Source organism: Branchiostoma lanceolatum, chromosome 15 (assembly GCF_035083965.1).
Source record: "Branchiostoma lanceolatum isolate klBraLanc5 chromosome 15, klBraLanc5.hap2, whole genome shotgun sequence".
In the NCBI taxonomy this organism is placed as follows: Eukaryota; Metazoa; Chordata; class Leptocardii; order Amphioxiformes; family Branchiostomatidae; genus Branchiostoma; species Branchiostoma lanceolatum.
The window spans coordinates 11,475,351-11,502,777 of NC_089736.1; the positions used below are offsets into that span (position 1 = coordinate 11,475,351).

Below are 27,427 nucleotides of genomic sequence, written 5' to 3' on the forward strand. Positions count from 1 at the left end.
GTGAAGATCGGTGTGCCCGGATGTAGATGGCCTCCTCGGTTTCCCCCACGAAGTAGTCCTGTTCAGGGTCTTTAACTTTAGTTTTGTCCGATGGAACTGTGTGATCTGGATATTCAATTTTTCTGGGTTGTTTGTAGTGTTGCGTACCTGACCTGATCCGGACTAGACCTAACGTTTAGGTTCAAGTCCCAAAAAACCTAAACGTCCGGAAACAAGTTCGGACTTGAAAATAAAATCTCTCGCTTATACTCTATAGATCGTGAAATTTGCACTGGAAAAATATTAAAACATTGCTGTTTTTTCATGTATATAACTGAACTTTTGTGTTTACTACTGACTGTATAACATTTCGCATATATAGTTTTCAAATTGCATATAAAATATATGCCAATATGCAATTTTATATGTAACAGGAAAAAATATAATTAACACACATATGCCATGGGTTCACTTATTGGAGCTGAACCTCTGGATCTAATTCCGGACCTGAACCTGAAAACAGGTTTAGGTACACAGCACTAGTTGTTTGGCAGTTTTCTATCCGTGTTAGTGATGCGGATGTAACTGAAGATGTCCTTATTAGGAAAGTTTCTGTGTTCCAGGAAGACCCTTGTAAATGTTCATGGTGGAATCCGCTTCTCAGGGTGCCTTGAAGATGACAACTGCTGAGTATGGCTGCCAGAGGTGTTGTTGTTAGGGCTGTTGTCGTCGACCCCAGATCACCGTGGACCACTCGGGACAACTATGGAAACACAGAGGGAAAATACTTACTTTTATTGATTTATCTATTCTTTGCCTCAGGCCCAGGACCCATATACAGACATTTGCAGATGACACGAATATTACATATCAAATAGTGTCAAAACGTGCGGGCGGGAAGGACCAATCGACAATGCATTACTGGCACAAACTGTAAAACCCTAGTCCTCCCCTTGGTGCTGCCATCAGGACTTCGAGTTGGAGATTACAATAAGGCCGCAAGGGGGCGCTGGGAAGTCGATCTTTTCTACGGCGCGGCATTCTCTTCCTGCGAGGTCAATGCCTCCACGGCTAGGATTGTGGCTCACCCGTTTCTCTTAAATCTGCCATCTGTTCTATAATGTATTTTGCCTCCATTCTGCACCTGCGCAAGGGATTATTTGATTACAATGACAATCTTTTTTAAAATCCACCTGGTTTAACTCCCTTCCGTGCACCTGGGGTATATTTTGCCAAGAAGGTGGTATTTTTTGGTAGCGTTTGTAGCAGCGTAACTCGGGAGGCTATGGTTGGATTGATATGAAACTGTAGACTGGGCGGAGGGCTTGGCCTACCAAAGAAAGGATTACATCTGTGGGCCACTGGCGGGTTTTCTATTTCGTTTTCTCGACAAGCTGTGGTAAAGAATTTTGGGTTGCGGACAGCTCTGATGCTTGGAAAACAGTTTGGGCCCTCTAGCAGCTTTCTTTGGAACTGCAGGGGGGGGGAGGGGGGGGGGTTCTGACTGTGAAACACGATAAGCAAAGAACTTCTGAATGGATGTTCATGATCATTTTACCTTTGTTTGTTTGGCTCCTTTGTTTATTCATGAGAAGCTCAAATCAGCCCGAAGGCCGCTTTCATTGAGGCTATGAGGGAAGAGGTAGGGGTCAGATAGAATACTATTTTTTTATTATTTCTTAATTTTTTTTAAACAAGATTTATTAAATTCACAAAGCATTACACAGAAAATGTCAGAGAGTAATACATAATAATACATAGAAAATCAAAAGTATTTGTTGTAGCGTTAATTGGAATTACAACGATGGTTGTCCTTTTAAATATTGCCACTGTTCATTGTGTTCATCTATTTCTATTGTGTTCTTTAATCTGTTTATTAAACGTGCAAAGTTTGGTTTAACGATTTTGACAAAACATGAATATACACAGTACGTTGCAATAAGAATACAATGTGCAAGTGTGGTAACAGGGTGGGAACCTTCAATGGTCCTTCCTGCAGTTTGGTACAACGTTTCCACCAAATACAGAAATATTTCCCAAAATTGTCAACATCTTTATAGTACAGAAATACATTGATCAGATTCTAGTAGATATGCTTTTCTTAACCAGCTGTTAGTAACAAGGTAGTGATGAGTGATCTTTTACTGAAAGCACTGTAATTTAGTTTCCCTTGTAGCAATAAAAGCAGCACTATAGGCTCTCTCAATGTTATCTTTGGCAATTTTGCGTATGATTTCGTTTTCTCTATTCTGGGGATACAACTTCTTTCTGGATAAGGATATCATATAATTCTTGGCATGTTGTTGTGAGGGGATGTACCTTCTCTGTATATTCAATAATTTTGTTGGAGTCTAATTGGAGATGAAATGTAATTGCATCAGATACAAATTAAATCATTTAACTCCTAATAAATCTATCAACATATATCATTACATATACATGGTCTAGACATTTGGGTATCCGCGGTAGACTATCGAACTTCTGAAGATCTCTCGCTTGGAGATTTTATGTAACTTTGATGAAGGCCAGCGGGACTGTATGTAAATCATACATTTTATAGCTTAATTACATCCCCATAACAACGTTCAAGGGCGTTGGCTCTAATGACACCGAACATGAACTTAATTGGCATTTTTGGTTAAGAATGGCAAAAACTACTCTCCAAGCAGAGGTTGGTGGGGGAATATCGTGACCTTTTATCAGATGCCCCGTTTTTTGTCCGCTCCCCCAGGGCAAAAAAAGGGGCATATGAAAAGGTCACGATCTTCCCCCACCGACCTCTGCTTGGAGAGTAGCAAAAACTCCATTCGTCAGTTAATTTCACTTTCATGGCACAGCATTTGTAGTATGAAAATAGCGAACGAAAACTGAACAAAGCTATTTTAAAGACAATCCTCCACAAAATGGAGATGGCACTTTACACGACTTTCCTCACTTCGCCCAGGTGTATAAAAATAAAAATGGGTATGTTGTTATCTGTACGTGGCAATGTTAATATAAGTTGTAAAAAAACTTGAGTGCAGTGCCACGTCGTCCTTGTCTGTCAAAAACCGATATAGAAATGGAGATAAAGGTCTGAGCACATCTTTTCAGCCTGCCCTCGCAGAAAATGTCAGGTGATTTGACTTAAAAGGCATGGCACTGCGACTCAAAAGGTGCATTTCTAGTGTGAAAAGAGCCAAAAAGAAAGACCTTTTTAGAATAATCTCAAACACAACATTCACAAAATGGAGAATTGCCATATGTCTCCAGCTTATTTCAGGTCATTTGACGGACATATCATGGACCGTGAGGCAAATGAAATAGTTTTGGAGTACATGTACCCAGGTGTAGAAATAATCCGTGTTCGAGTTGTACAGACATGTATCGTTTATCTTTGGATAGATACCCGACTGATGTAGAACTGTCACTGGACGTGATCATTTGTAGGGATCCGAACTGTCAGGATCAAACACACACTAACGTATGCCCTCAACCTGCGGCTTACCCGACAATTAATTACAACAGAAAACGTGTTGCAATTGCTTTAAACAGGTTCTTAAATATTCTGTATCTGTATCTACATAGCCGGTATAACCGCCATTCGGCGTAACACACCAGCTTCGCAGGCACGCGGCGCGACAGCAGCTGGTTATATTACGCTGAACGGCCTGTCACACCTAGTCTTTGCACATCTGACTGCAACCGTTCTTTAAAGCTATCTAGTGAGGATTCTCCGACAGTACTTGATGACGAGTTCCATTTTACCATGGATCTCGGAAAATACGAATTTTTGAACACATCAATCCTTGGTTGATAATTCTGGTACTTAAAGGCATGACTATGTTGTATGTATATTGTAGTTATGTATGTTTTACTATAGGCCAGTTGGTGCCTGAAACAAAGATATACAACTAATAGTACGGAGGTGTTAAGCGGACACACCTCAATTTGTTTCGGGCCCAAATTCGAGGCTGAAAATGCAACAGAAACCTGAACAAGAAAATTATCACTTTTTGCCGGTGTCATCCTTAGTTTTAACACACCAAGGTTCATTCAATACTTGAATAGTCTCGCACATTTAAGCCATATACATGTCAAGATATCTTATTCCAAATGGTTGTGCACCTAGCCCGAAGGTAGGTCCTCTATATTGAATGACTTTCCTGAGTCATCGTGTTTTGGCAGTTTGTATCAATCCAAGCGCCCTTCATTCTGGAGAGGTTGACTAACGTTACATCGTGTACGCATTGTTCGCCCGTTTTCCCGAGACACGCAAACTGTTCCTTCGAACGGGTACGTATGGCGCGTTGATCGAGATCTTATGCGGGCGGTGGAATTGGGTCCTTTTCAGTGTCCTTTCTTTTACCACTTGACCACCCCGCCCAACCGAATCCGAACATTCCTCCCCAAGTCGTACATCCGTCTACTTTTAAGCGTAGATTTCTCTAGGACAGCGGATACTCATGATCATCGAATCGTTCAGGGGTTGTTTTGCTGGTGTTTACGGGTATTTCTACATCTCTCTCTAGGCCTTTTCTACGTCAGTCTCTAATGTACGGGGCCTGTTTTCGCTCGCGCACCGCCGTAGAGAGACAGCCGTTAAAACGTTTGAGAGAAAAGTTCGAATCATTTGGGCAGAAATTAACCAAATATGTTCTTCACCGTTATATCATGTTCTCCTTCTTTTGACGTTTTCGGCTAGCAGAGCGCCGCGTTTTTCAGTCGTAGGTAACACCGAGGGAGATCTACAGGTGTGTAAGGTAAGGAGACCGTGATCAACAGCAGAAAAGAAAGTACAGACATACCTTCTGATGTCGACAGCGGCGCTCAGATCTAGAATGAGTAAACCTCAAATCTAGTCGAGGAAAGGAAGCAGTGGTCAAATCAGAGGGGAAAATGTTTTCGGTGGAAAGCGCGGTGAAAAGTGGACGGATGTATTATCAACTATGGCAACAACTGCGTCATACACTTACTTAACGCCTACGGTAGGTACATAAGTAGATTGATCAAGGACATGTTAAGAAGAACTTTAGGTAATGTTTGGATAGTAATTTTTGAGAATATCCCAATTTCTGTTTTTATGCTTTTGCCGGCCCACTCTTAGCGGGCCCCCTTACAAACTGCAGTATTCGACATGTCGAATTATATCTGTTCAATTATATCTGTTCAATTTAACTGACGAATGTAGCTTTTGCTACTCTCCAAGCAGAGGTTGGTGGGGGAAGATCGTGACCTTTTATCAGATGCCCCGTTTTTGTCCGCTCCCCCAGGGCAAAACACGGGGCATATGAAAAGGTCACGATCTTCCCCCACCGACCTCTGCTTGGAGAGTAGCAACAACTACATTCGTCAGTTAAATTGACTATCATGGCACAGCATTTGTAGTATGAAAATAGCGAACGAAAACTGAACAAAGCCACAAAATGAAAATGAAGGTCTCAGCACATCTTTTCAGCCTACCCTCGCAGAAAATGTCAGGTGATTTGACTTAAAAGGCACGGCACTGCGGCTCAAAAGGTGCATTTCTAGTGTGAAAAGAGCCAAAAAGAAAGAACTTTTAACAATAGTTTCAAAGACAACATTCACAAAATGGAGAATTGCCGTACGTGTCCAGCTTATTTCAGGTCATTTGAGGGACATATCATGGAGAGGCAAATGAAATAGTTTTGGGGTACATGTACCCTAGATGTAGAAATTAATCCGTGTGCGAGTTGTACAGACATGTATCGTCTATTTTTGGATAGATACCCGACTGATGTAGAACTGTCACTGGACGTGATCATTTGTAGGGATCCGAACTGTCAGGATCAAACACACACTTATGCCCTGGACCTGTTTACCCGACAACTAATTACAACAGAAAACGTGTTGCAATTGCTTCAAACAGGTTCTTAAATATTCTGTATCTGTATCTACATAGCCGGTATAACCGCCATTCGGCGTAACACACCAGCTTCGCAGGCACGCGGCGCGACAGCAGCTGGTTATATTACGCTGAACGGCCTGTCACACCTAGTCTTTGCACATCTGACTGTAACCGTTCTTTAAAGCTATCTAGTGAGGATTCTCCGACAGTACTTGATGACAACGAGTTCCATTTTACCATGGATCTCGGAAAATACGAATTTTTGAACACATCAATCCTTGGTTGATAATTCTGGTACTTAAAGGCATGACTATGTTGTATGTATATTGTAGTTAGGCTGCACCAAGTAATTTTTATGGATGACGTCCTTTGGAAACCCTAAATCTAATGCGAGAGCGCGAAAAAAAAACAAGAAGGGCCGAAAAAAACAAGATGCCTAGATTTGAAAAATCTTGTCAGCAGGAAAAATCTGCACTGCTGACAGGATGATCAGTAGAAAAATTGCACTACTGAGAGGACGATCCTGTCAGCAGTAGAAAAAATGCACTGCTGACAGGATGATCCAATTTTTTCTACTGATGACAGGATCATCCTGTCAGTAAGTAGCCACTTCCTTATTTATGCATTTTGCGTGACGAGTTATATGCATTTTGCGTGACGAGTTTTACATTAATCTCACGATTTGCGGCACTGTCGTAACTCTTTGGTCATAGTTACAGGAAGCGGAATTTCTTGTTTTTTTTCTGGATACAGACCAAAATCAATGCGCGCGCGGACGTCATCCATAAAAATTACTTGGTGCAGCCTTATGTATGTTTTACTATAGGCCAGTTGGTGCCTGAAACAAAGATATACAACTAATAGTACGGAGGTGTTAAGCGGACACACCTCAATTTGTTTCGGGCCCAAATTCGAGGCTGAAAATGCAACAGAAACCTGAACAAGAAAATTATCACTTTTTTGCCGGTGTCATCCTTAGTTTTAACACACCAAGGTTCATTCAATACTTGAATAGTCTCGCACATTTAAGCCATATACATGTCAAGATATCTTATTCCAAATGGTTGTGCACCTAGCCCGAAGGTAGGTCCTCTATATTGAATGACTTTCCTGAGTCATCGTGTTTTGGCAGTTTGTATCAATCCAAGCGCCCTTCATTCTGGAGAGGTTGACTAACGTTACATCGTGTACGCATTGTTCGCCCGTTTTCCCGAGACACGCAAACTGTTCCTTCGAACGGGTACGTATGGCGCGTTGATCGAGATCTTATGCGGGCGGTGGAATCGGGTCCTTCTCAGTGTCCTTTCTTTTACCACTTGACCATCCCGTCCAACCAAATCCGAACATTTCCCCCCAAGTCGTACATTCGTCTACTTTTAAGCGTAGATTTCTCTAGGACAGCGGATACTCATGATCATCGAATCGTTCAGGGGTTGTTTTGCTGGTGTTTACGGGCATTTCTACATCTCCCTCTAATATAAGCCTTTTCTACGTCAGGCTCTAATGTACGGGGCCTGTCTTCGCTCGCGCACCGAGACAGACAGACGTGAAAACGTTTGAGAGAAAAGTTCGATTTGGGAAGAAATTAACCAAATATGTTCTTCACCGCTATATCAAGTTCTCCTTCTTTTCACGTTTTCGGCTGTAAGAGGGCCGCGTTTTTCAGTCGTAGGTAACACCGAGGCAGATCTACAGGTGTGTAAGGTAAGGAGAGCGTGATCAACAACAGAAAAGAAAGTACAGACATACCTTCTGATGTCGACAGCGGCGCTCAGAATGAGTAAACCTCAAATGTAGTCATTTTGGGCCAGAGATGAAATGTCACGAAACGTCTCGCGCTAGTAGGAGCCGAGGAAAGTAAGCAGTGGTCAAATCTGAAGGAAAAATGTTTCCGGCGGAGAGCGCGGTGAAAAGTGGACGGATGTATTATTAACCATGGCAACAACTGCGTCATACACGTACTTCACGCCTATGGTAGCTATATATAGGTACATAATTAGATTGATCAAGGACATGTTAAGAACTTTAGGTAATGTTTGGATCGTAATTTTTGAGAATATCTCAATTTCTGTTTTCATGCTTTTGCCGGCCCACCCTTACAAACTGCAGTATTCAACATGTCGAATTATATCTGTTCAAGCAAGGGAAGCCTGTGTACTGTGCATCAAGGTACTCTATCAAAGGAAAGGCGTTGTTGTGACAGATTTGAAGGTGTCAAGACAGTCAAAAGGATCTTTTTATGTTTTGTATCCTATGTTCTACCAACCTGATGAAATTATTTTCGGAAGTATCAAAAGGGTCAACCAGTAAAAAAAAAAGCCACCGCAGAGACGGACATTGAGATCCGATCCAGTGGCGTCGTGGGGCGTAGGATGTCAGAAGTATGAGATTTCAAAAGATTATGATTAGCCGACTGGGCCTATCTTTTTGCTTTCAGTATAACCATTGATAAAGAGATGTGTTTTCTATGTGTTGTTTTCTTATGCATGGTACATGATGAGATTTGCCAAGCGTAGATTTATTGCACTACGAGGGACTGAACAAACGAATGAACACAACAATGTATTTAATAGCCATGTTAGTTTGTGATTTCATGATCCATTCATTTCAATTTTATCAAAAGAGCAAAGATACGATGTCGTTGTGTGGTCAGAACTGATAGAAAATCCAAGCCCTAATAGACTGCTCCTGACTGTCCATCACAATTAGCGGTTCGACCAATGAGAGAGTGACTGCATGTCCTTGCATTTTTTATGTTTTAATTTTGCATTTCTACGTTTTGACGGAGGTGGGCGGGGCTATGGCATCGGTCTATTTACACTAGGCGCTTGAAACTAATAGATCACCATGTAGCTTATTTTTGTGCGGCTTTTGAATTTGAGCACTTTTGATAAGAAATCCGCACGCAAATGTGGTAAACAGTGGCATTAAATGTCAATTTCATAAAGATTACAGCAACTAGAATACTTCCAGTTTTCAAGCATCATAAACTGCTCTGGGTGCCTTTAAAGCCCTCCACATATGTCCGTCAGCCAGGTCAGAGTCTGAAGTATCTTCGAGATCTTCAGATGAGTGTTTTTGTTACTTAATTTTTGACTGGTTCTTTTGTACTCTTCTGTAGGTTTTCTATAGCCTCTACCAGGCTCCAGAGGCGGCTGGAAAGAGTAGAAATTGGCCAAATACACAGAAAAACATGCCAGAGAAGTTAGTCTGCTGCTATAGGGGTACCCTCTCTCCGTAGCCGACTCCCTTAGCATACTATTCACTCTATTCGGCCAACTTCTATTTTTCTAGCCATCCGCGGAGCCTGGTAGAGGCTAGGTCTTCTACCTAAATGACATCTTGTCTTGTCTTGTTTGGTATTCTGAACAACACCCCTTGGTTTGGGGCAAAACGTTCAGGGTTAGTAGTGCACTTGTTGGCGCTTCCTCAGGTGGTTCACGACGTCCCCTCTGAACTTTTCCAGATCTAGTTCCTGTATTACTTAGTATGGTAATGAGTTCCAATCTGTGGCAGTGGGAATTGCGAGGTAGTTTAAGACAGAAAATAAGGAAATCTGTAGCAGTCTATGTGGAAGGGGACTGTGTCGTCGATCATTATAGGAAGCTTTTGGGGGGCATTTTTACAAAAAATATTGTTGGCTTCTGAGCCTTCTGTATCATGATAATGATATTGAATAACGCTGAAAATTGTATGATAGTGTTACCCCTTCTGTATATCAGAAGCAGTTAAGCTACACATGTTTACACTGTACAATATGTAATTTAGAATTGTCCACACAAAATTTGAAACTGAGTTTTTTTTACTATTATTGCAGAGAAGGGCATATGTGTTGTTTTCCTCGTTGATGATTTTTTCCAGCTTCTGTATCTGTATCTATATAACCGCCCTTTGGTATAACACACCAGCTTGACATTGTACTGAATATTTACAGGTGAACACTGGACTTATCTAATCAGATTAAACATGGACCAATTAAATTACAAAAATACAAATTCTGATTGCCGAATTTCCCAGGCAAATTCAACATTGTGTGTTTATTGTTGATTTATGACTTAACCCCTCGTCTACAATCTTTGCACAGTGAAAATGTTTAGTAATAAGTATTTGCTTGAGGGAAACAGCAATGAAAGTCTTCTTGTTGGAACTGGATGGCTATTTTGAGTTTTCATCCATTTGGGCAGTTTTTCTTGCAGTGCAATTACGTATAACAGCACCTTTGTTGCTGATTAGTTGCATTGGTAACAAAGTACATATGCTTTTTATTGAGGTCATTAAGATTTAAATTTGAATCCCCCATTACCGATGTTGATGGGTATTGGATTACATCAGCAGACGGTGAGGCGTAAAACAGCTTCACATTGTAATCCAACATGATGCGAATGGGCACGTAGCACCGTGGTTCAAAAACCGGTGTTTGATACGCGGGTTTCATAGGCATATAAGATTCATACGCGTATAAAACCAATGTAGCGCATCAAATCGTGGGCGAATGAGGTAGCCTCTACTAGGCTCCATCATGTGGCTGGAAAGAGTAGAAATCGGCCAAATCGCAAATTGTATCTATTGGCTTGCCAAGTCCTCTATTCCTACTATTTCCAGCCACATCCTGGAGACTGGTAGAGGCTATGAATGAGGCTTTGTTGATTCGATTATATGAATGACATCCTCGTGAAACCCCCAAACATATGCGAGCGTGCGGATAAAAAAGGGTTGGCAAAAAAAAGTTGCCTTCATTATGAAATCTATGTAGTCAGGAAGGTTGAAGAAACGACTGAACACATAGAGTATGGTATACCAAATAATAGATTCTTGTTCTTTTACATCTTCTTCATTGACTTTGAAATCAATTTTGGTATTCTACGATACAAGTATCATTTCGGGAAACATCTTTTTTTTTTGCAATTTACGGCATATATTTGATCATTTTGCAGCTTCTTCGTACGATTTACAGTATGGTCAAAAACTTTTTTTTCTGAAACGGACGAGAATTGATGAGTGTGCAGATGTCATCCATATAATCAAATCAACACGGCCTGATTTCAAATAAAAAGCCTGTCTTGTGAGTCAACTAGGCTGGCAGAAAAAAAGTTGATCTAGCAGAATAATCGGTCCACAGGTCAATACTTGGCCGTAATATATGTTGAACTGGACGGTAATGCTGTCCCCAATATCATTAATTTTTGAAATCTTAATTCATCTTAATTGATATCTAAAACAACTACATGTACTTGTAGTACCCACTAGAATCCATGAAGTGGGACCAATGTAGATGTCTTCGTACAGAGGTGCTAGAATTTGCCAGGTTGTAGTTGAACTCTGACCTATAAACCGCTACAGACAGCAGTTGGCATATCATGGCATACTGAGTCCTGTGATTTGAATATTCGGCTGATTTTTAGAAGTCACTTGAAAGTTCATCTGCGTTGGTAGAGGCCATTCTGTATCTAAGTTAAACTACAATTTCCAATACAAGAAATTGGACTTACGCAAATTTTTGACAGATCAGCCCCAGTCTGGAATAAGCAATCCACTGCTTCTGTGACGTCAAGTTATGCAAATAAGTAACTCATCAAGGTGACGTCACAGAAGTAGTGGATTGCTTATTCCTTGACAAAGACTGGAGCTGATCAGTTGAAAATTTGGTCCGATTTCCAGTGTTGGAAATTGTAGTTTAATTTTGTTCCAGATTTTTGGTAGTGTTCAGAACGACAGTGTTGACGCGAGGAGTGCCCTGTACTCCTGGAGGAAGACCGACTCCTCTTCCAAGGTCAAGTCCAGATAGTCTTCCTCGTGGTCTGCCAGGTCCGAGGCCAGTTCCTCGTAGGCTTCCCTCTCCTTTTGGAGCTCCTCTGGAGATTTAGCTGGAGAGGCATCTGGAGTGGGAGACATGACACAAGAAATGTTAACGGACTATAACAATCCTGATTGGTTGAAAATAATGAACAAAATCAAAATCTCTAAATGTGTAAAGTGGGTGCTGTAAAAAAGGGTTATACCAATGGCTGCCCTTTATGAATTTACAACAGTTACTGTGAGCTGATGGGGTGGAAATCTCAGTAAAAAAAGGGTAAAACAAAAAGGCAGTCCCATAGCCTTTTGGAGGCCATAGCTGGCAGTGGGTTATCATACACTACATGTATGTCCAGGGCAGGGTATTGGTAGGCAGAGCCCACTCCTCTCTTGCACTGCCTTATACCTTCCCAACCAAAGTTAGGTACCCAATTTTACACCTGGGTAGAGTGAGGAAAGTCGCGTAAAGTGCTTTTACCAAGGGTAGAAAACATCTGTGGCATGTCAGCGGACTTGCACCCAGGACCTCCGAGTTCTGGGCCAAACACCCCAACCTTTACTCCAACACAACAAAACAACCAATAGTGCACCAAATAAGGTAAGCTCCTTAATATTCATGGCTGTGATGTGGAAAAAGGACAGATTGGCAGGTTACACGTTACGGTAGCTGTGCAGGCCCTGCTGAGAAAGATTGTTGTCATTGGGTGGGCCAACTACTCTTCCCAGCCAGGGGCTGAATTGCAAGGAGCTTACAATTGGAGGGGCTAGATCGCAAGGGTCCTGAGCAACTGCCATTCGGCGCTAACTCAGGTGACCTCAATACGACAATTGCCCCAAGTGCGGCCATAGGACTGTAGGTTTTGAATCACTCACACCGGGAAGGACCCCTACTCTTTTGGATAAGTGTGGTGGGTTCTTTATAAGACGAGATAATGACAACAATTAACACAACAACACATTACCAGATGATGATGATGACGACGGAGTTGCTGAAGAGGAGGAAGTGGAAGAGCTCGATGATGTTGAGGTGCTGCCACTTGCAGAAGAGACCCCTGGCAGAACACCTCCGCTCTGCAGCAGCATGTCGATGGCCCTCTGCGCCATCCCCTGGCAAGACTGCAGCGCCCGTCTGGACATCTCGGGGTCAAATCCAAGTGACACCAACTGTGGAGGGAAGAAAAGGAGGCAAATTGAATCTTATCTAGATCTGTTGCTCCAAATTTCAGAAAACGACAGAAATTGGAACACACAGACTTACAATAAAAACAACATTCCGTAGGATCAGGACTTGAAATACTGGGTGCACGTGCACCTCGTGTACCCAAAACTGGAGCTGTGGACCTAATTTTTGACTGTGAGTGCCCCAGTGTACCTATTTTTCAAAAATGAATTTCAAGCCCTGTATAGGACACAAACCTTCTTGAGGTTATGATGTTTGTCTTGTAGGCTAAGGTGTTTGTTACCCTCTCTACAAGGAATAACTAATAACCTCTGCTTGGACGGTATCTTATTAGAGCGTGCCAGGCGAACGGCATCTAAATCAATGAGTTGTACCAAACTACTACCAAGATGGGGATGTCTTTCTGTGTCTTTACATTATCTGAAAATACTACTACAGTGCCCAAAATTGCCATGCATCATCAGAACCTCAATAACTACTGACGTTCGAAAATATTGTACAAACAAAATGCATCAAAAGGATCTTGAGTTACAGCTGCAAACAAACACAAATACAAACACAGACAATTACCGTGCCCTCGTAGGAGGTTATTTTTAATGCTTCGTGGAGGTAAAAAGTACTGTTGTTTAATTACCTGTGCCAACATTTCATCAGTAATAGACACAGGTCCAGGGTTGGGGTCAGGCAGGGTAAGAAGCTCTGGCTGGTCTTGTAGAACCTTTGGACAAGGAAACAAGAGTTTTCATGATTTAGTGTTTTTAAAACTTATATACAAGATATCAAGACAATCCATTCAGGCCTTCTTGATTTATGCTGTTCATCCACATACATGTACCTCATAGTCATACATACACAAACGATAATCTTATTGGCGAAGGTAATTAGTCACAATAGGTAGGACTGTCAGAAACTACAATAGACAACATAGCAATCTACTAGAACACAAAAAGAGGCACTCATCAATGGTTCACATTTCACAAGTTGCAATTTCACAACCGAATACATTTGCATAAAGTAATAACTGTTGCTTGTTCTCTGTTACAAGGCTGCCCGAATTTTCTCATCTGTATTTCCCAGTGGACAAATTGATTTGTCTGTTTCAGGGCTTCCCAAATGAATGCTACATTTTTGTCCACCTTCTGCACCAGATGGTGCATAGGGCGGGGCCCAGCTCTGTTTCAGTAGCCCTTGGACCACACAGATTTGTGCAATCACTACAGCAGGGGGCTAGTGGACTGGTAGTGGTGTGCGTTAAACTACTATACTCTTTCCCTAATGCTGAGTGCTAAGCAGAGAAAGCAGTATGTACCATTTTTAAAGTCTTTGGCATGACTCGGCCGTGGATCAAACTCAAGACCTACCGCAAGCCTCATGCTTACCTGTATTGCCTGTTGGATGTTGTTGTTCGTCTGTTGCAGTGCTGCTACCGCCCCACCCTTGGGAAAGCCCATATTCACCAGAGCTTTGTAAAGGTCCACCTTTACCCAGTCACCATTGGCTGTCTTCCCGAGCTTCTTCGCTAGCTTCTTCTGTCTTCTCTCCTCCTGCTCTTTTTTCTTAATTTTTCTTCTTTCCTAGAATCAGAAAGAGACAGTACTAAACATTGTATATGACCATTCATATAACCATGGACAACAAGTTTCAACAATTCCCAAAGCATTACTAATGATAAGTTTTACATTGTTACTAAAAGAGAAGATAAGAGAACAACACTTAAAACCCAACATTCTTGGCGAAGGTAACACACACACACACACACACACACGCACACACACACGCACACAAACAAACAAAACACACACACACCCGCATACACAAAAACACACACACACAATGTCAACAAGAGGCAACAGAAAGAGCCCCCCACCTCTTGTTTCTGCATGATGTGTGTGACTGCAGCCTGCACATTGTTGCTGCAGGCCCGCAGCCCAAGCCTGGCCTCTGCACCACTGAAGCCCATGGTCATCAACTCCGTTAACTTTGACTCATCCACTTGCAACTGTCGAAGAAATGCATCTGCCTGCATTGGATGGGATAAATGACATACAAGTTTGCATACTTGTCAAGAATTGTACTTTTCTTTTATCTAAGGCCATGCTGATTTCATTATATGGATGACATCCTCTGGGCACCCCAAAACTGATGCGAGAGTGCAAGTAAAAAAAGTTGGACCTCAAAAAAGTTGCCATCATTCTGAGCTAAGTGTGTCAGGAAGGTTGAACAAATGACTGAACACACAGAACACAAAATGTGCAAGGTGTAAGTTTGCAACAACATCAGTATTTTTTACAGTAGAAAAGATGCGTTCTATCAGCAGGATCCATTTTCCAATTATATTCTTTTGACATTTACTGCATAAATTTGGTCATTTTGCAGCTTCTTTGTATCATTTACAGTATGGTTGCAAACTTTTGGGGGCGAAACGGACAAAACTTGATGCCTGCATGGGTGTCATCCATATAATTAAGTCAATGTGGCCTAAGGCTTAAACTTGATCAAGATCATGCAACAACAACCATTTCAGTACCTTGGCCAGTTCTGCCACTGCCTGGTTCCGTCGCCCCTGGTGAAAGAACACCACACCCTGCAGAAGATGTAAGCGGACAAACAGAGCTTTCTCCTGACCGCTGCTTCCCTGCAAACCAACAACAACAAAGACAATATGAAACACTTCCGAAATTGATTTCATCAGGTTGATAGAACATAGGATATTGCGGTTCTTCTTTTACACAACCAGGAATGTCTCTCACCTGCTTAGGAAGCTCTGAGGAAGGTGTCTGAGACAATGAAATGCTAGCAGGTGAGAGATATTACTAGGTGTGTAAAAGAAAAACTCTAATATCCAATATGAAACACTGTAGAACATTAAAACTATGGATGCAACACTGTGAAGAAGTGGACTTGCTGTAGGTCACCACATGACAGACTGAGTCTTTGAAGATTGACATATAAACTCTAGGCAAACTCTCAAAGAAAATTTCTTAGGGACAGTTTTTTGTTCAAGGACTTAAAGTTCTCACAACTTCTGGCACATTTTGCCTTGCTAAGTGGGTATATCTGGGTTTCGGGTATGATTGACATGAATAAAATACAACACGGTGTATTCTGCATCACCCTTAGTTCCAGCTCTCCCGAGGGTACCTTGGGCGATACGGAATACACCATGTTGTATTTTATATTATACATAAGTCTTCTGGGAAATCTAAGAGGAAGGTTGAAGTTACCTTAGTTGTCAGTCTTTCAAGATTGCTGCCATTACCTCTAACAGAAGGACTTCTAAGGAACATAGAACTTACCTTATGACTGCCAGTTTTTCAAGATTGCCATAAAAGCGATCACAGAAGTTTCTAAGGAACTTTCTGAGGAAGGTTAATTTACCTTCACAGTTGTCAGTCTTTCCAGATTTTTGCCAATTTATCTCTAACAGAAGGAGGTCTAAGGAACATAGAACTTACATTTGTACCTTATATTATAAACTGCCAGTTTTTGAAGATTGCCATACAAGTCTCCAGGGAAATTTGAAAGGAAGGTTAGATTTACCTTCACTGTTGTCAGTCTTTCCAGATTGCTGCCGTAACTCTTGTGGAACAGCTGTTCACACTTCTGCAGCCTGTTCTCCGCGTCGGGAAGGGCGGTCACGTTCTTCAGACACAGATAGCACCACACGATGTCCAGACACAGGATGGCGTAGTTATCCACCGCCTGGAGAATTTCTGATCTACACTGCCTGTATGGATGTAGATTACATACAAAATTCTATACAAAAGATTCAAGTCATGTAACCTCCCCTAACATTAATATGCCGGTTATAAAAACCAGCCACATTAGAGAACAGTGGGTTTGAGAAATCTCTAGTGCAGCACCCCCAGGCTAGGTATGCACAGTTGAGATATACAGGAGTACATTATACTGGGGGACATTGGGTTGGAGATCTGTTTGGACTGGATCTTTTCCGGGTGGTGGAATCAAAAGATGTACCCTGGTGGACTTATGTTAGTAGATGTTAAAGAAACAGTGGCATCGGTGTGGCATAATGGTTATTTTAGAGTGTTGGGCTAAGAACCAATTTTCACAGTTCGATACTTGCCATGCCCCAATGTTGTGCCCTTGGAAAAGGCACTTTTACACAATATTCCTGCCATGACGGTGGAGTGACTTCTCAACTTCTGGCCCGTTTTGCATTGAAATGTGTGTTTTTTCGGGTGGTTATATGACATACTTGGATATCATACAACACAATGTATTCAGCATTCAAGCTGGCACTTACATGTAGGGTGATAGGGAATAGGCCATGTTGTATTCTATATGTACGAATAAGCTCTGAAATGAAAATAGACTGACTGGAATTCTCGATCGGCTTCTAGCAGCAGCAGCAGAGCCTCGCCGTGTTGTTTCCTCTTCAACGCTGCTTTCCCTCTTTCATTCAGCGCCATGGCAACGGTCAGCGCCCGTTTCTCCTCCCGCGGGATCTGGAGAGCGCGTCCCGTCTGGTCTGCTATCTGTAGACCGTACTGGTTACCGTCGTGCTCCATGTCATCGTCTGCCAAAAGAAACAAGAGCCTGAAATTAAAGATGCTTTTAGCTTGAGGATTTATAGACAGGGTGTTCAAAATTGGGGAACCAGTGGAACCAGACTTCCCCAATGTGTCCACTATATCTGCAGACCGTATAGGTTACCATCGTGCTCCATGTCATCATCTGCGGAAAGATGCAAATATCTGAGCCTGAAACAGGCTCTTAGCTGAAGGATTTATAGACAGGGCGTCCGAAAATTGGGGAGGGGGACAGTTGGAACTAGACTTTGATGGGTCGCTATCTGTAGACCATACTGGTTATAATCATGCTCCATGTCGTTGCCAAAAGATACAAATACCTGAGCCCGAAACATGCTTTACACGTAATTCGCAGTGAGGTGATCAAATGTTGAGTACATGCCTTCATTCAAAGCGTTGTCTGGACCCCCCATGCAGTGGCAGGGTGTTTGGCCCAAAACCTCTGGGCTCTAATTTGGGGTCCCCTGACTTGTCCAGTTGACATTGTGCCATTGGAAACTTATCACTTAACACACAAATTTCCTCACTTCAGTCAGATGTAAATGAGTACATAGCTTTGGTTAGGAACATCCCTTGGATAGGACGTTAAATGGATGTCCAGTGTTTGAGGAGAGCCACACCTCGAGCACATAAAAGAACCCACCACCTTTATTGAAAAAAAGTAGGGGTCCTTCCCGGTGTGAGTGAATAAAATACATAGATCTGTCCGGATATGCAGCTTGTACTGTTCAGTACAAACCTGGTGTGTTATGCCATGAGGAGGTTTACCGGGTGTGCAATCAGAAAAAAACAGACAAATAGACAAACAAACAAACAAGTTACCTGCAGCGAGTGTGTCGGCCAACAGCTCTGCACCTTCCCGCGCACGCCTGACCTTTGACACCTGCTCCTCCTTTCGCTGCGCCTCAGCCTCACTTTCAGACAGACAGATGACCAAGACTTGAGCGTTGTTGCTGATGTGCTGAGATGACAACGGCACATCTACGGCCCAAAATAGAAGTGGGAGAAGAACTCAACTTCAACAAATGACTAAAAGTCACGAATCTTTCATCAAGAAAATTATGTATTGCTTATTTGCATACAAAAGTAATCATATTAAATAAAGAAAATAAATAATGATTATACATCTGTGCAAGGGTGGCCAGAAGCTTGAAAGCTTATAGGAACTTTTAACAATACTGTACATCAAATTACATTGTAAGTAGCATGTAAAATACATACATGTATCGTATAAGAAAAACATCACATCAAGTAGCAAAATAAGCATAAATGAACATAATGGTTGAACATAATTGATACAAAAGTGCTGTTCTACTTCAAGAAAGTTGTAGACACAGGTAACACCACTTGCTGAAAAGAGACCACTTGCTGTCTTTTAAGCCCCAATCTCACTCGGCAATATGACAGAGCACTCCACAAATTTCATCGATAAAAAACAAATCTTTTTACGCTTTGTGAATTTTCTTGTCTTTTTAGTCATACATGTACGTTTTGCATAATATTCCCATGATTAAGTCAAGGGTAACACAAATCCAATTTAGGACACAGCAAGTCCAGTAAGATAGGGGCTTAAATCCTGCAAGTGCCACTTAAGCCCCCCCCCCCCCCCCCCCCCCCCCACACACACACACACCCCCACAGCGTATTAAAGAAACTCTCACCATCCTTTATGACTCGGCCTACAGCAATGGGCTTCAGATGGTCAGGTGCGAGGCCACATTTCTCCGACAGTCTGAAACAAAGTTGTTCATTGGTTGGGTAAATGTATACTAGTAGGGCAAGCTGGATTGGACAAAAACAGGTCTGAATACCATTCAATTTTGATTGGAAAAAATCTGGCCTGAAGCTTACTTGAGAAAAATTATCTAAAGGACTTACAGTTTCTTGAAGGCTTTGCCCAAAATCTGCAAAGTCGTCTCCAGTTCAAAACTTCTGCATTTGAGGTTCCCCTGAAAATAAGATAAACCATTATCTCTAGATCTTGGTGAACTTAAGACCACCACAAACATGCTAAGCCTAACTGTCTTCTGCCTACCTACTTTCAACTGTGAACTTAAAACCAACTCTAACTAACATTCCATTTCCTCCCCACTGCGAAATTAAATCCCCTCAAACTTAAAGGCATTCATAATATCTGCTCCTATCCTCTTTCTTCTTTCTTTAACCATAAAATACTACCTAGCAAATAGCTACAATTTCTACAAGTCCGAGTTATCAATTCAGATCTGCAAAATGATACAAAGTTCAACAACGTTACTTTTTTTGTAAGATGATACATCTTTAGGAGAGTTAATGACAAAGGAGAAGCTGATACTTCTTGTTGCCATACCTTCCCAGCCAGTTTGATCTTAAGGGTTGCCACGCCCGAGGTCTGGAACTTGCGCCGAGAAGCCAGCTTCCTTACGGCATGAAGTCGCAGTTCCTCCATGTTGGCTGCCACCACATCTTTGGACAATCTCAACTCTTCCGAGTACTTCAGTATCAGATTCTGGACAAGTGCACAAGCATTGTGATATACTCATAACAAAGTCTTGGCATTATATAGTAGAGTGGATTCATTCCTCAAGCTAACCGACATCTTTCACACCGCAGTCGTCCCTCAGTAAGACATCTGAAGCCGCATAGTTCCTGTGTAGAACTTTTATTCAGTCTAGTCTTGGCATTCATACCAACTTTCATAACTGTACAGTATAACACACATGTACTAGGGATGTCCCTGTAGCTCAACTGGTAGCAGCCTCACAGTTGAGCTGCTGGTTCTAATTAGTTGGTATCTTAAGTTGGAGACATTTTGGTTGGGTCTTTCGAAATAGACGTAAAATGGGGGTCCCGTGTTTGATGAGGTGCTTTGAGCACGTGAAGGGGAAGGTCTAGCAACCCCTCCCTGTAAAAATATACCCTGCTGCCCTGTTCCTTAACCCACGTACCTCAGGTATCTGGTGAGCTGTGCCATCCTCCCTGCTGTAGGGAGACTCCCACAGTTTGACTTTATCCCTGTTCAGCGCCTGCCGCAGATGCCTCTGCACCTCCTCCGTGTGGACGCTGCCCATTTTCTCTCTGCAGAACATTTCAATGGCCAGAGCTTATATCAAGAAGGCATCCCACATTAAACAATGCTAAACTTTCTTCCAACACTAAGGTATTCACGGATCAAATTTTCGACGACAACTGTCGCCTTCTTCAGGATCAATAATGACCAATCACTGCCGAACGTAAACTCGCGAGAGTTACGGACATGTGACTTTATTGACACTGAGCAGGACTACTTTATGAGAGGTCATATACATCAGGGCACTCCAGCCATCACTAAACAGAGACAGTGGGCATTATAAACTTCCTGGCACGTTTGACCAATTGCTGATGTCACGTATCCGCAATGACACGTGTCAATAAAGTCACATGTCCGTAACTCTCGCGAGTTTACGTTCGGCAGTGATTGGTGATTATTGATCCTAAAGAAGGCGACAGTGGTCGTCTAAAATTCGTGAATACCGTAGTGTTGGAAGAAAGTTTAGCATTGTATTATAATCACTACCAACACAGATGAGCTTTCATTGGCATCTCACATTGTTGAAAGAGCAAGAAAATACTCTTACTACTAATACTAGTACTTATGTCATATACCTGGGCCAGGTCTGTTCCGAACTGGTCTGTTTTACAGAATTCCACTGGTAAGGTGAATTGCACTGGGTGCCACAAAATAATTTTAATGTGCTTTGCGTGCACTGCTGTCAAAAATTTGAATACCAGATTTGGATGTTGGAATTGATGTTACAATTTTTGGTTCAAGGACACAAAATTAAAGTTTCTCAACATTGAAATGTTTTTTTTTTCGGGTGGATATAACATAGATAAGATACAACACCTTGTATTCCGCAACACCATTGGACCTTGGTCCCCGCCCTCTCATTGGTCAGATCACCTTTGGCTTTTGGGCAATCCGACCAATGGTCTGGCTGGTGCCTTGGGTGGTACGGAACACACCGTGCTGCATATTTATCAAACATTGCTGAACATTAGGATACACTCACTACATGTTTAGTTCCAAAGAAGAATTCGAAGACTAACATATGTCAATGAAGAAATTTATTCACCATAATTCAGGCTATATTCCATGTTTTCAAAACTGGTACGATCTTGAACATAATTGTCACATATCTTTTCAAAATGTTGCAACCAATTCAAAGATTTCAACTGCTAGTATAGCTCAAATAGACATATCAAAACTATATCTAAAAACAATGCTTTTATTAATAGCATAAACAGATTTTCTAGTACATGATACCAACAGATAAAAACATTCTAAGTATGGGCCTGCATGTATGGGAACTTCCCTGTTTAATTTTTTGTTTGGCTGAAACAACATTTAATTTGATTCAATCATAAAACTTGTGGATCTGCTGTTTACATAAATTTACGTGGTCTTGAGTTTGTAATAGCAGATTTAGGTAACAGCAAGCAAGGAAGGTATAGAGTTCTACCTATTAGTAAACAATGATGTAATACATACAGAGATTATGTCTACTGGTTGATAATGATACATGTAGTTTCCGTGTCTTCAACAAATCTACAAATTGCAGAATCAACTTGTTATGAAATTATACAGCATGTCTATATACAAGATTGGTATGAAACGAAATATCAAAAACGTTCCAACCTTGAGAACACAACATGGCTTAAACCACTGAAATAAATTAAAATTCTACCTCTTTGAAATTTCTGCTTTTCACACACACACATTTTAGCTAAAAAAATACATTAAACTCCACTTATGAACTTTTTATTATTTTTTTGATAAAAATGTGACTTTAAATTTAACAAATGCGAAAAAGATCAACTTGCACCTCCAGAAAGAAATTTGAGAAAAAGTTGTAATTGATATTCGAGTCTGAGAAATGATGCAATTGAATTAAATGCTAAGAAGAACATATCATCAGCCATGAGCGTAGTTGATATTAGCAGGGTAAGTATAGACCATGGTAGGCTGTGGCTCTCCTGATCCTTGTACAAAGCACTGTTGGTAAATCACTGGAGATCGAAACACCTGTCCAGCCAAGAACTGTGGGTCAGGGGGAGCCGGGACCTCCTGAAAATACCAGTGCTGTAACGCCTGCACCGCTGTAACTCGCTTCGCAGGACTGTACGTCAGGAACCAGTTCAGGAGATGTAACCCAAGCTCCGTCAGCGTCCATCCCAACCGCCGTCGGAGCCTGTTGTACGGAAATTCCGGCAGAATGCACGTTTTTGGGAGGGGAAGTCTGGAATACCCGGGCCAAATCTTCTCGCTCGGCGTGCCGAGATCGCAGAATATTTGGTGAAGTTGGTCGATCTCGGATTCGCCGTCCCAGAGTGGCTTACCAATCAGGAGCTCGGCAAAAACGCATCCAACAGACCAAAGGTCAACTGGCGTGGAGTAGGTCTCACTTCCCAGGAGGAGTTCGGGTGCCCGGTACCATAGCGTCACGACCACAGGGGAGAGATGTTTGTTTCCTTTCCTAAAAGTCCTTGCCAAACCAAAGTCTGTGACCTTGAGAATTCCGTTGACATTGAGGAGCAGGTTTTCCGTCTTGATGTCTCGGTGTAGGATATCCTTCTCGTGAAGATACTGGACCGCGTACAGAAGCTGCACCAAGAGACATTTTGTTTCGCTGACAGAAAATGGCCGCTGCATGTTGAACATCAGTTGCTTCAGGTCCGTTTCTGCATACTCCATCACCAAGTAGACTTTGTCGATGTTGTTGCCATACACTACCTCTCGTAAGGAGATCACATTGATGTGTCTGGCTTTCTGCATGATGTGAACCTCTCGTAGCCCAGTGCTAGAGACACCTTGGGGCTGGTTCTCACTTTTCAGCATTTTGATCGCAACGACGTCCCCAGTCTTCTTGTGCATGGCTTTGTACACAACTCCATACGTTCCCTCGTTGATCAAGTTGAGGAATGCGTAGTCGTGCACCGTGGGAACTGACTGGCATGCTGGAGGGTTCGTGACAAGTCCCCGCCCTGATGCATTTTGAGATACATTTTGCACCTCGCTACTGTCGGCAAAACATGAATCCCTATTCTCTGTTGAGCATTGCAGTTGTACAGGAATATTGACATTGTTCGGTATACCCTGCAGCTGTGTGGGCCGATACATCCTACTGTCCGTCATTCTGCATACAAAAGCTGGCTGCACAACTGGTATTGGATGGCAGTTTGAAATAATCTGTTTATCCTGTCTCTCCATTCCTGTGCGGTCCTGGCAGATTTCTTGATGGGGAGGGGACGAAACAGTCTGTACAGATTCATCTGTCGTACTCCTTCTGGTATCCTCTTCACTGCAGGAAACGTTATGAAGCCGCTCCACATGGGTTTGACCTGGTGTGCTGCATTTTGCTGTTCCTTCAGGACTCAACTCATCTGTTGTTTCCATAAGTACCGGCCACCACTCCTCAGACTTTACCTCATCATCTTCCGCTCCCCTCTTCCAGTCATCTGAAGCTTCCTTCATCTTCATCTCATCTGATGTGCTGTCATTCTGACAACTGTTTATAACCCAACTTGATGAGTCACCAGAGCCAGTAACGATGGAGGAATCTGTTGCAGAAAGTTCACCTTTTGGCAATGCATCAGTCTGACTTCCACCAAGATCTCCCATGTCATCTTGTGCCGTATTTTGATTTTTGTCGGAAAAATCTTCGGTAGAGGAATTGTTGGATGCGAAAGCTGGTTCGCTTTGTGGCATTTTTGCATCATGGTCCATTATTTCCTTGAAGCAGCTCTTTGGTAAACATCTCTACTGCGATGGTGTCTTGTTGTTTCTGTTGTTGTTATCTTCTGTAAAGTCATGGAAAAGCTGCTACTGTGCGAGACCGTCAGTTCAAATCACTCTCTGTCTGTGACCACACTGTCTTCCTCACACCACAGCACGCCTGGCTTGTCACGTAGCATTTTCCAAAATATAAAAGGAAGCGACATTCCGCGTTCTGATTCCATGACGCAGTAGAAAAACACGCGTTCCATTTCTGACATCATCCGATGGCGTGTCATCATAATAAATATCATGATGACACAGTGTAAACAGTGTGGATAAAAATAGCTGTCGTGTCCATTTTGCAACTTGCGGCTGGTTGCATAGTTTATACGATGAAAGCAGTTACAAAACTTTAAGTCTGTGCAACATCGCTTGTCATTGATAGAAGATTATATTGCGTAAGCGCAGCGCAATGACGAAGCAAGTCCCTACATGTTACCCTCCCCTGCAAGCGATCTAATCTTTGTAAAAGAAATACGGACAATGCTTATCTAAGACCGTTTGCACAGCTAGCAGACACTCTAAACACATTTATGATGGTATTACAATCATTATTAATCGATCTAAATAGTCACAATACCTGTGAATCCTGCTAAAGTATCGATCACGTTCGTTCGAGCCTCCCTCGATGTAAACAATCGCAGGTTAAACTTTGAACTTTCGGGGTTACAACCTTTCACCTGTGAACTCCACCGCTAGTTTACCCCTGATTGTGATGTCCTTTCAGAGCTTGTGGAATTGTTAGCTTTACAGTACACCGTGCCATAATTACCGAATCATTCCCTATTCCAAATAATAATAAAGTAATACTAGCTTGTTTGCATTTGAACATTTATGTTAGGTGACTGATAAAAAGAAGGAAAACATCAATCATTTTCAGTAATCAGGTCGTCGCCGACTAAGGTAATAAGGCAATCATGTGATTGTCAAAATGGACGACTTTCAGCGAAAAGTTACTTGTTTTTCTGCGATTTGTGGGGAATTTCTTGCCCAGTAAGGCTGAGAGATATGCTCCAACACCTGGAATAGAAAGGTAAGTAAACAAAGGAACTAATCCGAGAAAAAAATCTTGGAGAAGTGTTGTAGTTTTTTGATAAAAGAGTTGCAACTGATTCAAAATACTTCCTCCAGTTCAATGTCCAAGGGGATTAAAATTCCGATAGGCGATAGTCTAGCCTCTAGTCTTGTTTGTCGAGGTTTGAAGTCGAACAATCTTCTTGAAATCATTGAAACTGGGTTAGATGTTTATGACATCTATTTTTTGCTGTATGAAACGTGGTTCTTTCTGTCAGTGTGGATGGATTGAATCACATAGGGAAAATAACAGTGATCTGTTGATGACATTGCCCTGTTTCCAAGAAGCTCCATATTTTGCTCATCGTAGGAGGCTGTTTTGAAGAGAGAGAAGAAGACATTCGAAGGTTAGCTAGCTCTGAATCATAACATTATTACTAGTGCTACTGTTGCAAAAAGCTACCTGACCATATCTTCTCTACTCTACGAGTACTAACAAGACAATGTTTATAGTAGCATTTGTTGGTAATGCAGTGGTTTGATAATGATATGATTGAATTTTACATATCCCATTTTCAGAGACTTCAAATGGCAGAAGCTACTGTAAAGGAGCCTAAGGCTGGCACCACCTCCCCGGAAAGTGGGCTGACCCATTTCGCACCCCTGACTCCGCTGGAGGAGAACCAGACATCGTCATTTTCGCTGTCGCGGCTGTTTCGTAGGAAAGGTGAGATTGAGTTTATAGAGTTTATTAGGCATTGTGTTGTGGCATCGTGTGACATAATGGTTTAAAGGGCAATTGCCCCAGAACCAAGAGGTCCTTGGTTCAGTCCCCTGACAGGCCACCAATGTTGTGCCCTTATGAAAGACACTTAACAGGACTTGACTCTCTTCACTCAGCTGCAGGTGAAAATGTGCGCATAGGCTTCGGTAATGGGACAGGATAGGACGTTAAGTACAGTTCCCGTTCTTATGGAGAGCCACACCTTAGCTTAAGTATAAAAAGCTACCACCACACCTATCGAAAAGAGTAGGTGTCTTTCCTGGTGTGAGTGGATCAAACCTCACAGTATACCGTGTATAGGCTACACTCACTGAGTCTTCATTAATTTGAAGGATAAAGTCTCAAGTCAAAAGAAAGAAGATGAAGGCTGTTCCATTATGTCTATTTCTAAGGCGTGTATTGTTTTACTATTGTTACCTTTCCGTCAATGCCTCTCTGCCCTTATCTCCCTCAGGGTCTTCCGATTCCACCAAAGATGACAAGGACGCCAAGAAAAGACAGCAGGCCTCGGGAAAGTCAAGCCGTCCCTCCAAGATGTCCATCCCGACAATCAAGGAGTCCTCCAAGGAACCAACAGGACACACCCACAGTCACAAACAGGCCCACCGCAAACGCACCACAGGTAACGCAAACACCTTACATGGCTCTGGAATAGCCTACCCAGGCCAGAAACGTCACTGACTCTCCCACACTTAGAGTATTTAAGGCTCGCTGCAAAACCCACCTCCTGTCCTGATCTTCACCTTACTTATAGCTCCAGATCATTCAACCTTTCATCTATTTCATCCCCTTATTGTAGATTATATTCATAATAGGTTGTAGACTATTTCTCTTGTAATTCTATTATAAAGACGTTTCGGTATACCTGTATGCATGGTTAGTTATTGATTGATTGATTCTCATGATTATTTGTACTGTATTCCTGTGTATCTAATGTATATTGTTATAAATATTGTATTTTTTATTTGTATTGTAGGTCATGTATTAGGTTAAGTTACATGTTGTAGTTTAAGTTATACATTCGTCTATATTTTTGTGGGTCAGCCACTACCAGCAAAAGCTGCCTTGGCTGGCCCAGTCAGAGTGTAATGACTTGTTTCATTGTCAATGAACACAAATACAATACAAAATACAATACAATACAAATATGTACCACAGAAGGGAGAGTTAGCAGGCATGGAGCCGCCAGTAGCCCTGCTCACAGACTGAGGCCGGAGGACCATCGCAGGAGGACCGTATCGCTCAGGGAGTCGTCAGAGAGCACAAACAGAGGCAACGCTGTGGAGATTCGAACCCTTCCCAGTGTGTTGAAAAGGCTGGTGGCTATTCTAGATGGAAGAATCAAGGTGGGCAAGGTTAGATTCCTGTGGCCAAACCTTTTTTTTTTCAGATTGATCTTAGCGTTCAATTTGGTATGAGAGAATACTGTAAATGCAGAAATGTTCGTGACGGTTTTCGCGTTGGCGGTTCGCTATTTGTC

General features: G+C 42.1%; 2 protein-coding genes and 1 pseudogene across 16 annotated transcripts in view; 1 reads left to right on the plus strand and 2 right to left on the minus strand.

Annotated features, from left to right (window-relative positions):
- Positions 1-9,822: 9,822 nt before the first annotated feature.
- Positions 9,823-24,865, minus strand: LOC136420677 (NEDD8 ultimate buster 1-like). Of its 2 annotated transcripts, XM_066407747.1 has the most exons (15): positions 24,730-24,865; positions 21,219-21,316; positions 20,281-20,410; positions 19,683-19,841; positions 19,232-19,302; positions 19,015-19,085; positions 18,176-18,334; positions 17,142-17,340; positions 16,341-16,527; positions 15,328-15,435; positions 14,668-14,820; positions 14,180-14,374; positions 13,435-13,518; positions 12,583-12,784; positions 9,823-11,703 (listed from the first exon to the last, which is right to left on the minus strand). In XM_066407747.1, exons 2-15 carry the CDS (start codon positions 21,236-21,238, stop codon positions 11,531-11,533), a joined length of 1,911 nt encoding a protein of 636 aa, XP_066263844.1. In that variant the 5' UTR covers positions 21,239-21,316; positions 24,730-24,865; the 3' UTR covers positions 9,823-11,530. The 2 variants fall into 2 exon arrangements, with proteins under 2 accessions (XP_066263844.1, XP_066263845.1); XM_066407748.1 differs by lacking the exon at positions 21,219-21,316 and having other exon boundaries at positions 24,730-24,863.
- Positions 21,669-24,705, minus strand: LOC136420678 (cyclin-dependent kinase 10 pseudogene; annotated as a pseudogene).
- A 182-nt stretch (positions 24,866-25,047) lies between the features above and the next one.
- Positions 25,048-27,427, plus strand: part of LOC136420669 (1-phosphatidylinositol 3-phosphate 5-kinase-like) — a 35,431-nt gene continuing 33,051 nt past the window's right edge. For 12 of the 14 annotated variants that reach the window (XM_066407720.1, XM_066407715.1, XM_066407719.1 and 9 more), the window contains exons 1-4: positions 25,048-25,182; positions 25,743-25,890; positions 26,402-26,569; positions 27,106-27,302. In XM_066407720.1, coding sequence (XP_066263817.1) covers positions 25,752-25,890; positions 26,402-26,569; positions 27,106-27,302 — 504 coding nt within the window. In that variant the 5' untranslated portion in view covers positions 25,048-25,182; positions 25,743-25,751. Of the gene's footprint in view, positions 25,183-25,533; positions 25,571-25,742; positions 25,891-26,401; positions 26,570-27,105; positions 27,303-27,427 lie in introns of all 14 variants that reach the window. The other 2 variants (XM_066407716.1, XM_066407721.1) reach the window with 2 other exon arrangements.